The sequence below is a fragment of the Hypomesus nipponensis genome, chromosome 15 (assembly GCF_054491055.1).
Source record: "Hypomesus nipponensis isolate SF chromosome 15, ASM5449105v1, whole genome shotgun sequence".
Lineage (NCBI taxonomy): Eukaryota > Metazoa > Chordata > Actinopteri > Osmeriformes > Osmeridae > Hypomesus > Hypomesus nipponensis.
The window spans coordinates 14935499-14947740 of NC_140375.1; the positions used below are offsets into that span (position 1 = coordinate 14935499).

At 50.4% G+C, this 12242-nt stretch overlaps 1 protein-coding gene across 3 annotated transcripts in view; it reads left to right on the forward strand.

Moving 5' to 3' along the window:
• Positions 1–12242, forward strand: part of nxn (nucleoredoxin) — a 43424-nt gene that overhangs the window by 25859 nt on the left and 5323 nt on the right. For 2 of the 3 annotated variants that reach the window (XM_084674286.1, XM_084674288.1), the window contains exons 2-6: positions 6799–6916; positions 8126–8259; positions 9788–9888; positions 10021–10127; positions 10237–10862. In XM_084674286.1, the coding sequence (XP_084530412.1) occupies positions 6799–6916; positions 8126–8259; positions 9788–9888; positions 10021–10127; positions 10237–10808 (1032 nt within the window). In that variant the 3' untranslated portion in view covers positions 10809–10862. Of the gene's footprint in view, positions 1–6798; positions 6917–8125; positions 8260–9787; positions 9889–10020; positions 10128–10236; positions 10863–11172; positions 11353–12242 lie in introns of those variants that run through there. The other variant, XM_084674287.1, reaches the window with a different exon arrangement.

Sequence of the window (12242 nt, forward strand, 5' to 3'; positions counted from 1 at the left end):
GTTTTAACATTGAAGTGAATCATTGAAGCTAATACAATTTTCCTGCCAAAATAACCTGTGTGTGTGTGTTTCAGTGGGTGAACCGTTTAATAATTGACCTGTGGTATGTGGATGTGAGTTGAGAAATCTGTGCCTTGCTTTATACGAACACACAGGCCTAAAAGAAGGCATGTTTGAGTGGGTCTGCCCTTTACGTAAACCAGGCTACCAGCGCTAACACACACGCTGGGAGCCATGGCCTTGGAAGGAGTGGGTGGGGGAGGCAGGGGGTGGCACACAGGATTGTTCTCTTAAACAGCAGAAGGGGGGGATGCAGCCCCTGCTGGGGTGACCTTTGAACCTGCAGTATGTAGGCCTCAGGGGTGACCCACGCCTGTGGAGAGACAATGCTGCAGATACTTACTGAGCTCTGGTTTTTACTGCTTTACAATCCTCCTGCTTTTACGCCGCATTCTTCACTAAATAAGACTGGCTCGGTGGAGCCCAGCCATACAGAGTCCAAGTTTGGATTAAGAGCCTGCTATTCAGAGAGCTAGCTTTTGTGCTGGTAACACTAGGCTGGAGGGGAAACTCGCCTTCTCTCTCTGTCTCTCACTCGCTCTCTCTTTCTCCAGCTCATTCTTTCTCTCGCTCTCTCTCTCTCCCCCTCCCCCCCCCCCATAAGCCCTCTGACATTCTGGCACCTGTTTCCCTCACAAAACCGTTAATTTATCACTCTGAATTATTAACTAAGAGCCCACAATGTGTCTAGCACTTTGTGACATGTCCTGTCGGGGGTTGGGGGGCGGGGAGGGGGGTTTCTATGGCAACGGGGCCTTTATCGGAAAAGCAATTTAGCCGGTGTATCAGTGCAAGCGAAGGAGCCACCACCAAACTGGCTGGGCCAATGAATATTTTAGGGGATAAATATGATGTTGCAATAACACGCTGCATTTAAGAGGCTGGGGTACAGATATCTAACCTGTGCGGATTTCAAGTTGAGAAATTCCTTTTTCTCTCCTTGAGAGTTCGTTTTTAAATATCTGTCACAACCAAGCTTGTACAGGGCGGAAGGGTTGGTGTCGTGCACAGTGGAGCAGAGCGAGTACTGTTCCTGAGTGAGGAAAGGAAGATGAGAGCAGACAGGAAGTGGCTGGTTCCTGTCTGCCGGCTATATGACGACCAGCACCCAAACCAGAGATTCTATCCAGGAGGCCTCATGTTCATCCTCGTCTCCCACTGTCCTCCAGATAAAGAGGCTGAAAGATGAACATGTTTATGAAACACCTCAACATGACATCGATGTAGAACAGAGCTAAGACCCACATGTGGATGAGAGGATTTTTTGCAGTGGTGGGAGAGCTCTCTCTCGCTCTCTCTCTCTCCCTCTCTCTCTCTCGCTCTCCTTCCTTCCTTCCTTCCTTCCTTCCTTGCTTCCTTCCTTGTAAAGTAACTTTAACTTAAATAGCTGCCTGCAGCCCTGCTCTGTTGACAAAAGCCCTATCAAATACATGCTGGACACACAGACATGCTCCCCACAGACTGGGCAGAGATGCGTCCTCACAACGACCATCTTTCACCACCGCCATTTGCTCCACATCGACCGATCTGGCTTCTGTCGTCAACATGTGTATTAACTGGGTCAGTCTGCTGTGCTTGGCTGTTTGAGAACACAGCCTTGTTCTGCCCCCCGTAGAGAAGAACCGCTTTAAAAAAAGCAAATCACACTGAGACCCGACTTTGGGTTCCCCTCCCTGTCCTCTAAGCTCAGAAAAACATGGAACACATTCATCCGCCCCCCCGGAAATATTAGACGGTAATAAATTAGTCTTTGACATGAATGAGGAGGTTATGTGAAGAACATCACTTCACAGTTCAAGGCATTGATGTTAGAGCAGTAGATTTTGATTAGCTAATATAGCACATAAAGATTCAGGCTCTTCCGTTATTTACAGTGGAGATTTTAGTTTGCCCAAAAGAGTCACTGCCTCAAAAATCATATGCCCCAAATAGACATTCTTTTAAGGTCCTAATATGTACATATTGTACAAGCCATGTATCGTCACCAAGCGGTAACTCAAACATTGAGCATGGAGCCAGCTGCTTCTCTCTCCGCATTGTTAGTGAGTCATTTTGATGTACCCATCCATGTTTGTCATCAGCGTTCTATTGAAAGATCAAATGCTTTATCCCTGCCATTGCCACAGCGGGGTGGTAAACATGCACTCCTTTGTGTGAGGCTGGAGCTCCTTTTGTAGCTGCAGTGTGTGCTGGGAACGGCCTTTGATGGAGCGCTTGGTGAATGCCTCAGGTCATCCCAGCGAAGGGCAGATTTGCGAGGAGTCAAGGCAGGAACAATAAGAAGTGGACGGTGAGGATGACTGGTGTAATTCCTTCCACTTCAGTTCTCTCTCAGCAGGGCTATTCACTGTGGTCAAGCCTAGCGCCAGCCAGCCAGCGTTCATAGAGCTACTCTAGCTACCACTTGTAAAAAAAAAAATTAAAAGGCCGGGGATGAATTCCTTGTCCGGCTCTTGAGGCTGTGGTTAGCGTTGGGGTTAAGGCGGAGTTTGGGGTTGGAACTTGGGTCAGAATGTTGGCTGGTGCTGGGAAGAGTTCATGGGAGGCCTGGGGAAGGGAGATGGGGCAGAGGCAATGACTAAAAGCGTTTGAAAAGGGAGCTGGACATAAAGGAAGTGTGTGTGTGTGTGTTTGAAGTTTAAGAAGCACCGCGGGGAGTAAGGACTACAAACCCCCATGCCATTGAAACTACAGAATGTTGCTCATAAATTGTAATGGTGCAAAGAAGCATGAAAACGATTACCTTCCATGACACAAAACATGGATATGGGATCAAGTCTGGCGGGGGGGGGGGGGGAAATTGCCTCATTCTTAATCATAGCAAGACATGTATGCAGGCAATTCAACTATGCGATCCTATAGCACCTCAGGAAATGGCTTGGTTTGGACCCCCAGCTCGATGAGAGGGATAATAATCACAAGCCACCACCACCCCCCTCCCCAGAGAGTCTGTTAAGCGAGGTGCATACAGATAGCATCATTACGTGTGGCCTGGTCTCCTTGTCCTGGTGTGGATCTCCTGGCCCCTAAACAGGCACAACCTCTATCCTCCCTGCACGCTCCCTGCTTCTCCAGGGGGTCGTAGCCGCGACTATGCCTGGTCTCATTAGCATGAGGAGCGGAGGCGCGGCGCTAGGCTAATGCCTGCGTGTTTGAGCGGGTAAATGGATTGTTAGGATGGATTTCCAGCTGTCCGTGGTGTCGGAGCAGTTGGCAGGGTCTCTGTGGGAGTGATTGGCACCTATTAACCAGCGTGTTACAGTACAGCAGGCCTCCCATGTGTTGGTTTGTGTGGTGAATAAAAAGATGCGCTCTGAGAGGGAAGGTGTGTGGGTGCACCGAGTGCATTTGTTATCATCCTCTGTGTCTCTCAAGCTAGTGTCGCTGTAGGTAACATCCCTGTTTTTTTTAAGTACTGTACCAACCCTTGTTAAGCTCTAAACGTGTATGTTTTCTCTACAATAGTTTCCATTGGCTTTTTTAGATGGTTAGTACACATTTTACAATGGAAATACAATACTTTGATTAAATCAAAACCCTGAATAGGGGGGTGTAATTCAGCCAAACCTCAGAGGTCTGGTGGAAAGCGTATCATGTGAACCAGACAGTGGATGAGCGCAGACGGAGGTACATAATAGTTTAGACTCTGAGACTTGTGCATGTTTGTGGCCATGTCCGCATCTCTGTTTACTCTCTCCTTATGATACACAGCCTTCTTCAAATGTTCCCCTGAAGCCTTCTACTGCTTGCAAGAAGGATGTGGACGGTCTCTCTGCAATTACAGAGCCCTGAAAAAACGGAATATAACCCTGCCATTGTTTCTAGTGTTACATGCCAACAGACTAACACAGACCCTTGGGGAAAAGGGCGCTTGTGTTTAAAACTGTAAAGAGTCTTTTGCCTCTGTGGTGAGGGAGCCAGGTTCGGCATGAAATGAGTTCAGCCAGACAAAATAACAACGGTGGAAACCCAGCCTGGAGTCCTGTTTAGCCAGTGACATTAGACTAAATGAATGTCTGTTCCACCTCCAGCTGAATCATCTTCTTGCAGGGTGGTGACATGTATCTGGAGCCTGCTAATGAAATGATGTAGCTGATGTTACTGCTGTAACCACCAAACTCATCATGTGCCCCGGAACCATGTTACCAGCCCTGATGGCTGTTACACACACTCTCAGTCAGACCTGAGCCCACAGTGATTTACTGTCCTGCAGCGTGCTGAACCGCAGCCAGGCAGACATAATTCAAGAACGCAGTAAATTAGCCTGAAGTGATGTGAGGAGGAATTGGCTCTGCAATTGCCAAGACGTTCGATGATTCAGGTTTCTACAAGGGCTCATTTGACAGGTTTTACACGATCATGAATTAACACGCCAGTATATGCACCCATATTTCCATAGTCACCATACATTAGCAAAACATTGAATTGTTTGGCGCCAAACAATGGCATTCGGTAGGCTACATTGCATCTGACGACCTTCTTAAATAGACAATTTGACGTCTGCCCCCGGGCATTTTAGTAAAGAATTATCTGTGAACAGTTGGAACTTCAAAGCCTCAAGCCTCGACAAAATTATTAATGAATTAATTTTCGGAAAATGGCTGATGGCAAAACTTTGAGTAAAGCTCAGTGATTCAAAGCAGAGCAGTTTTTCGATACGATCTTAGGCCTACTACTTTTAAAAGACCCCGAAAAATCCAGTTTACGCTGCACGTTATTGAAGTCTAGACAGTTCTTTAAAACACCTGTCTGTTTTCCTCATTATCGGATCAGCCCCCCCCCCCCCCCCCTCCGTCTCCGTTCAGGACATTTCGAGGAGTTGACATAGGAGCCGTTTCTTGACATTTCCCAGGGACCATATATCAAGTGCCGCCTTTCATGCTCTACCTGTCGTTATCTTCGTCTGCTCCATCGCTTGCCCCCCTAAGCCAACAGTCTCCCCACCCCTAACCTAAGGAGTAGCGTTTAAAATGTGATTAGAACATAACAATTTCAAATTTTCCGATAGACACAAACTATGTGACAAACGCTTTAGTATGGCTTCAGGATGCACTATCACTAACTTGGTGATTGCATTGGTACGGGTAAAAGGGTAGGCAGCTAACTAAAGTTAGCTAGCTACCGTTTCGGTAAAATAACTCACTCGGCTAAGGGCAACAGCAGCAGACCATGCTAGAAGACACCAGGCAGTTGAGGCGGTTTGCACACTGCTGTGCAAGTTTCACAGATGTGACGTGAGACATGCCGGTAACTCGAGATGGTCACAGTTAAGACCCTCTACTCGAGTAACCTCATCGATTTGGCGGGATTAGAGATTGAGTTTCTAGGGTGTAGAGAAAGCCAGAAGCAGTGCTTGGTAAAGTTGTTGACCGTGGCAGGCATCACAGTGTGTTTTGAAGGGACTTGTAGACTGGCGAATAGTTCTGGGGCATATAAATCTTTGGGGACAGACATGCTGACTAGAAAAATGCCTGCCCAGAAAAAGATTTCTGCCCTGTCTTATACAATAGAAAGGTCAGCATAAACTCCTAAAGGGAAGTGTACAGGATTCACTGTGGCATGTAGAGCAAAGCAGTCCAAAGACCCTTCAAACCATTCTGTACATCAAAACCTAAGCGTTGACTCAGTTCCTGCGGTGAAGTCATTGTTTTCATTTAAAGAGAAGCAGGCGGTTTTCAACAGCCCGGAACACAAATAAAACTGAACCCATGAGGCTCATCCCCCCCCCCCCCCCACACACACACACACTCGGTCTCCTGCCCCTTCCTCACCCCCCCTCACTAACTTTCCCTCACTGAATGTGGCAGTCGCACATCTAACAACCTAATGTGCTTCACACTTACCTGTGTCTGCGGTGATTTGTCCACTCATGTCCTGGAAAACCTGGAAAAGGGAGATTCACATCCGCTTGGTCTGTTCTGTTCTTTATGATGTGGACGATGACAAGACTAAACATCTTTACTATACTATAAACAGTCCCAGCGCGACAAGCACACATTAGCGGTTGCCAAGATTCTGTTTCAGGTTGCATGCGATACATTCTGCATTCATATCAAGATGCTAGACCATGGCAGACACTCAAATCATTAGAGTCAGACGCACGGGTCCCTTGTAAATATCAATGGAGGTATGCATCACCATTGAATAATTTACAGTGTTCTCCTCAAGTGGAGGATGAGAACTAAAATGCCGCCCCGCAGCCCAGAGGCGGCAGTGAAGGCGAAGAAGCTTCTGTGAGAGCGTGTTCCCCAGCTCCGCGCACTCACACTCTCCTATTCATGACGCGGCAGGAGCAAAACGGCGCTCTTGAGTTTCCTCCGGAGCTGGTCTCTCCTTTTTAATGTGAGATCAGCCCCGAAGCTGTGTGGGTCTAGCCTTCAGCTGGCTCACTGTGGGGTGAATACACTGCTGTTTTATTCAACCTGCCAAATATCTCAGTCCCTTTATTCTTTAGCGGAAGAACCGGGCTTCATGAATACATAGCGTATTTGCCAAAACGGGTTCATTTTTTTTCTCCCCCCCCCCACAGTAGAAGTTGGTGTTTTTACAAGATTTATTACTGACTACAGTGGCAATCGATAAAGACGTCATGAACTAGAGTGATAACCTAGACGATGGCTTTTCCCCCTTCTGTTAAGGTGCTCTGTAGGCACTTCCTTGTTGTACAGTCGATCTGCAGCTGTGGTTCTGATTCCTCATATTGACAGAATCCCTCTCTCTCTCACCTGTCTCTTCCAGATGAGGCTGTGGAACAAGTACAAGGTGACCAGTGTTCCTTCGCTGGTGTTCGTGGACGCCACCACAGGGAAGGTGGTGTGTCGGAATGGGCTGCTGGTCGTCCGCGATGACCCGAAAGGTGAGTCATAACATCCAGCCTCGGCTCTGCAAACAAACAGACGAGAGACGTGGGCTCAGAAGCTGCTGAAACCTCCCCACGCACACACACACACACACACACACGCCATGGCAACAAAACCCTCTGTGGAGAAAATGAATTTCACATGAGCACTGTGACAAATCCTCTGTCTGAGCCTAATGAACGCCAGGCCAGGCCCGATCCCAGATATTATTTCCATGATTCATTAACTGCAGCACTGAGCTAGATGTGGGTGGAGAAGAGAGATGAATCTTCTTCTTCTCTCTCCGTCCTGTCTTCTCAGTGTGGTAAGTGAGTGCATCTTGGTAGCAGTAGCTCACACGTAATGTTTGTGAGTGTGTGTCTGTTTGTGTGTGGTAGAGTGAGGCATAGATGGGTAGTTACAGTTGTGTATGTGTGTATGTGTGGGGGGGTGGGGGGAGGGGTGTGGTGGAGTTATGGAGGGGGAGGCTAGAGAGGGAGGGCTTCCTCTCTTTCAGTCTAATGAAAGGCCTGCTCGTGAGTGGCGGTGCTGGACTTGCCCGCGGTGGAGGATGGTGAGCACTTTTACAATCGGGACAACAATGGCGGGCCGAGGCCGCGCACTGCGGACGCGTCACTCCCGCCTAATGAAGCCCCGCAGAGCCGGCCCTGCATAAAGGAGACTTTACAGGCATTATTTATGACCACGCTTTTATATTTTGGTCCTCCAAAATGCTCCTCTAGCGCTCAACGCTAACAATGAAGACACCTTGAAAAGATAACGAGAGAGGGGAGTGAAAGAAAGAGAGAGGGGGGGGGGGGGGGAGAGAGAGGGAGATAGGGGACATCACTGGCAGCAGCCTCTTATGTGCTCTATGGGAAATGGAAAAGCATGGCTTTCAATCATCATTAAAAGCACATTTTGCATCTGTTCCGCAAGCAGATGACACAGACTACAAAGAATCCTGGGAGTGAGAGACACGCTCTCTGGGCCTAGATTCATGTGTCATAAATGCTGGCCACACATGCTTGTCTTTATTATCTAATGGCTGGGCCAGAGGGAGACAAGGTCCTGGTTCTGAAAATGGTTTGTAACACAGAAAAGCTTTCTTCTCCGTTTAGTAATCAGACCCATGTCTCTCTCTCTCGTTTTCTGGTTCTCTCTCGTTTATCTCTCTCATTCTCGCTCTTGTTCTCTCGTACCCTCCCTCCCTCCCTCCCTCCCAGGTCTGGAGTTCCCCTGGGGGCCCAAGCCCTTTGCAGAGGTGGTGGCGGGCCCGCTGCTCAGGAACAACAGACAGACGACAGATAGCAGCTCTCTGGAGGGCCACTACGTGGGAGTGTACTTCTCAGCACACTGGGTGAGTGAGCGGGGGGGCATGGAAGGGGCGGGGGGGGGTGGGGGGGGGTTGCGGTGGAGGAGGCTGAGACTGAGAGGGGGGGAGGGTGCAGGGAAAAGGCCCCTTATTTCCCCCTTTCCGCATCCAGCTGTCCGGCGATGTGAGCAGCAGCTCTGTTCCAGCAGAGAGGGCAGGGGGTCAGACACAGCGGGAGGAGCCGGTCTGACCGGTAGGCAGGGGGCAGGTCCAGGCAGGACCAGTTTAGTCAGGCCCTGGATGGAAGGAGGAAGGATGGAAAGTGGCGGGGACTCTCCATTGTCTCCAATACAGGGCTTAGCGGTTCCTCTTTGTCCAGTCAGCATCTATTCTGGTTGTGGGTGCCACACCCTCCCACAATCAGGCCATTGTCTCTCTCTGCATGTGGCTCAGGTCGTACATTAGGAGGTTGTGACTCAGTGATGCTCTGGCCCCGCCCACCAGCTGCCAACCCTGTGGCCCCCTCAATGGGCTCCCAAGCTCATACAAATTGAGACGACAAACCACAAAAACGGTCATATAAGTTTATTTGTGGTATTTTAAACGCCCCACATTCCCCCGCCCCCCCTCTCAGCGTAAACGTAGCCGCTATTAAAAGAATGTTACAAGCGTGTTGCGGCAGCACCTGGTCCTGGTCTAGGTTTACTGCAGCCGGCCACTGGAGCCGGGCCTCCGCCAGGGGGGAAGGAGCAGGCCTCGCAGACTTGACCCCAGCCTCGTCATCGAGGCCCGTGTTTAACAGTGTTTCTGCTGCTCGTGTTGTAGTTGCCGGGACTTGGGAAGGGAAGGATTTATTTCGGAAATGGAAAGAGTCTGTGTGTGAGAGGGAGAGGGGAGGGGGGGAGAGAGAGGGAGGGAGAGAGGGGGTAGAGAGAGGGGAGAGAGAGGGAGAGGGAAAGAGAGGGAGATCAAGGGAGAGAGAGGGAGGGGAGAGAGAGCGAACAGGAACCGAGGGGACAGGCTGTTGAGGAGGAAGACTGGCATGGTTTTCTTCCACTGCTGGCACTCTGAGAACTACTTCATGCCAGCCTTGTTGCCACCGCTGCCTGAGCAGGTCTGGTGCTGGGCCTGTGCCCCTAATCCTGCACGAGGCAGACTGGGCGGGAGGGGGGAAGGAGACCAGCGAGTATGAAGTCATTCTGACTGCCTGGCTGGAGGCTCTCAAGGAACATGGCACTGAACAACAACAAATGCCTCCCAGCTAAGGCAGGATTAGTGGTTTTAAGAGCTCTTCCTGAGTACTTTGGTTCTCTTTTTTGAAAGGAGGTAAGTTACAAAGGGAAATGATATCCCTGGTTTCGGGTGAGGTTTTGGTTTTGGTGACGCAGGGGGCTGGGAGTCAGGAAACACGACGCAGACCTCAGCAACCACAGAAATCTGTCATTATCATTACACTCCTTTTTCATACTTTTGAATTTAGGCCACTCTGTGAGCTGATGTCTCTCCCTCTTCCTCTCTCTCTTCCTCCCTTGTCTCCTCACTTTGTGTGTTTGTGTGTGCGCTCTTGATGCAGTGCCCTCCTTGCCGCAGCCTGACCCGGGTGCTTGTGGAGACGTATCGTGCTGTGAAGGAGTCGGGTCACCAGTTTGAGATTGTGTTCGTCAGCGCCGACAGGTGAGACCAGCGCTCCACGCATCCCCCCCCCCCCCCCCCTCTATCACACATACGGGCTCACGAGATTGACCAGGGTGGTTGACAACAGTGGGATTAAAGGGACATTCCGTGTGTCGTGGTCTCGCTCCGCAGGTCGGAGGACTCCTTCACTCAGTACTTCAGTGAGATGCCCTGGCTGGCCGTGCCGTACTTGGACGAGGCTCGCAGGTCACGACTCAACAGGCTGTACGGAATCCAAGGTACGGCCCCGTCTCTGGAGCCCTGCCCTCGGAGAAGGAGCACAACCGACCATATCAAGTGTGTTGATGCGGAGAAGCGCTACAATGGCGGCCGGTTGTGTTTCCCCAGGAAGGCAGCAGTCAACAAGAGGCTCCTCCACCGGAGGAATGTGGCCTGGTGGTCAAGTTGACTGTTCTGCTGGCGGTGGACAGTTTCTCGTCTTCCACTGCGTTTCTCTTTTACCTCCTCACTTTTTCCTCTTTCCTTTTGGCTCTGTCTATTTATTTATCTCCCCCTCTCTCTCGCTCTCTCGCTCTCTCTCCCCTTCTCTGTACCGTTCTCTTTCTCTCCCATTCTCTTTTTCTTTCTCTCTCTCGCTCTCTCGCTCGCTCTCTCTCTTTCTCTCTCTCTCTCTCTCTTGCTCTGTCTTTCACTCCTTCTCTCTGCCTGTTGAGAAGATTGTGGATGCAGTTAGAGAGTGCTGGCTCATTGCCTCTCCTGCCTGGAATGTTCGGAATGCACACAGGACGAGTCGATACCGCCCCCCTCCCGCACTCAAACCCCTGCTGTTCACTTCAGCCCCTGTAAAACAACCACCACAACTCATACACACACACAAACACACAGCCTTCCTCAATCCCAGACAAACTGCCTCTGCACCTTCTCTGAGTCTGTTCCTGATAAGGTTGTTAATACGCTAGTGAGATTCTTATCTGAGTGATGGTTGGAGAGACGGGTCAGGCAAAAAAAAAACAGTGGACCGGGAGGGAGGGAGGGAGGGAGGGAGGGAGGGAGGGAGGGAGGGAGGGAGGGAGGGAGGGAGGGAGGGAGGGAGGGAGGGAGGGAGGGAGGGAGGGAGGGAGGGAGGGAGGGAGGGAGGGAGGGAGGGAGGGAGGGAGGGAGGGAGGGAGGGAGGGAGGGAGGGAGGGAGGGAGGGAGGGAGAAGTCAGAGGGTATGAAATCTTTTTGTCTTCTCTCGTAAGAGGAATACAGCCATTAACCTATCCTTTCTTTCTTTATCTTTTCCTGTTTATTTTTCGCTCTCCATCCATCCCTCTCTACCAGGAATTCCTACTCTGATTCTGCTGGACGCGGAGGGTCACATGATCACGCGACAGGGCCGTGTGGAGGTTCTCAACGACCCAGAGTGCCGTCTCTTCCCCTGGCATCCCCGGCCGGTGCTGGAGCTCAGCGAGTCCAATGCCGTGCAGCTCCACGAGGGGCCCTGCCTCGTGTTGTTTGTGGGTGAGTGAGTGAAGGAGCAGTCAATGCTGGTCCCTATCATGCAGCTCTGCGAGGGGCCCTGCCCAATGCTCTTTGTGGGTGAGTGGAGGAGTATGCAATACTAGTCCTTATCGTGCAGCTCAGCGAGGGGCCCTGCCTTGTGCTCTTTGTGGGTGAATGGAAGAGCATTTGGTCTATGGAAAATTCCACTACAGTCACAGGTGTACTTTCCATTTATTACTGCCCATAATGAAACTGGAGTCAGGCAAAACAATCATATAAGGAGCAAATACAAATATAAATGTCAAAATCTAGCTCTGCCCAGTTATCCAAGTATCTCACATTTTACAATTAGCAGTAGAGGCTGTGATAAGTAATGGAGATGTCTGTTCAGCCGCTTAACGATTGATACCATTCCTTAAGTGGCTAAAGTCTGACTGGGGCCCTATCAAGCCAGACGGGCTGTAGCCGAATCAGGCGGTAGTCATCGGGTGCATGTTGATGACCTCATCATTTCATGGTCTCTTCAGAGGCCGGATGAGCAGGGGGCAATCAGAGACCATCTGCTCATCTCCTTTCATCTGTCTTCCCTCATCTGCTGATCTGCCCGTTCTCTTGCCCTCCCTGACCTCTCCTCCTCTCTGTCTCTCTTCCTCATCCGCTGATTTAGCCGGCACATTCACTTCCATCTCTTGGCTGTCTCTGGTCTTTCTCCCGTCTCCCATTAACATTTAGTCATTTAGCAGACGCTGTTATCCAGAGCGAATTACAGTAAATACAGGGACATTCCCCCCCGAGGCAAGTAGGGTGAAGTGCCTTGCCCAAGGACACAACGTCATTTGGCACCGGCAACCTTCTGATTAATAGCCCGATTCCCAAACCGCTCAGCTATCTAACCCCCCTCTTCCGGT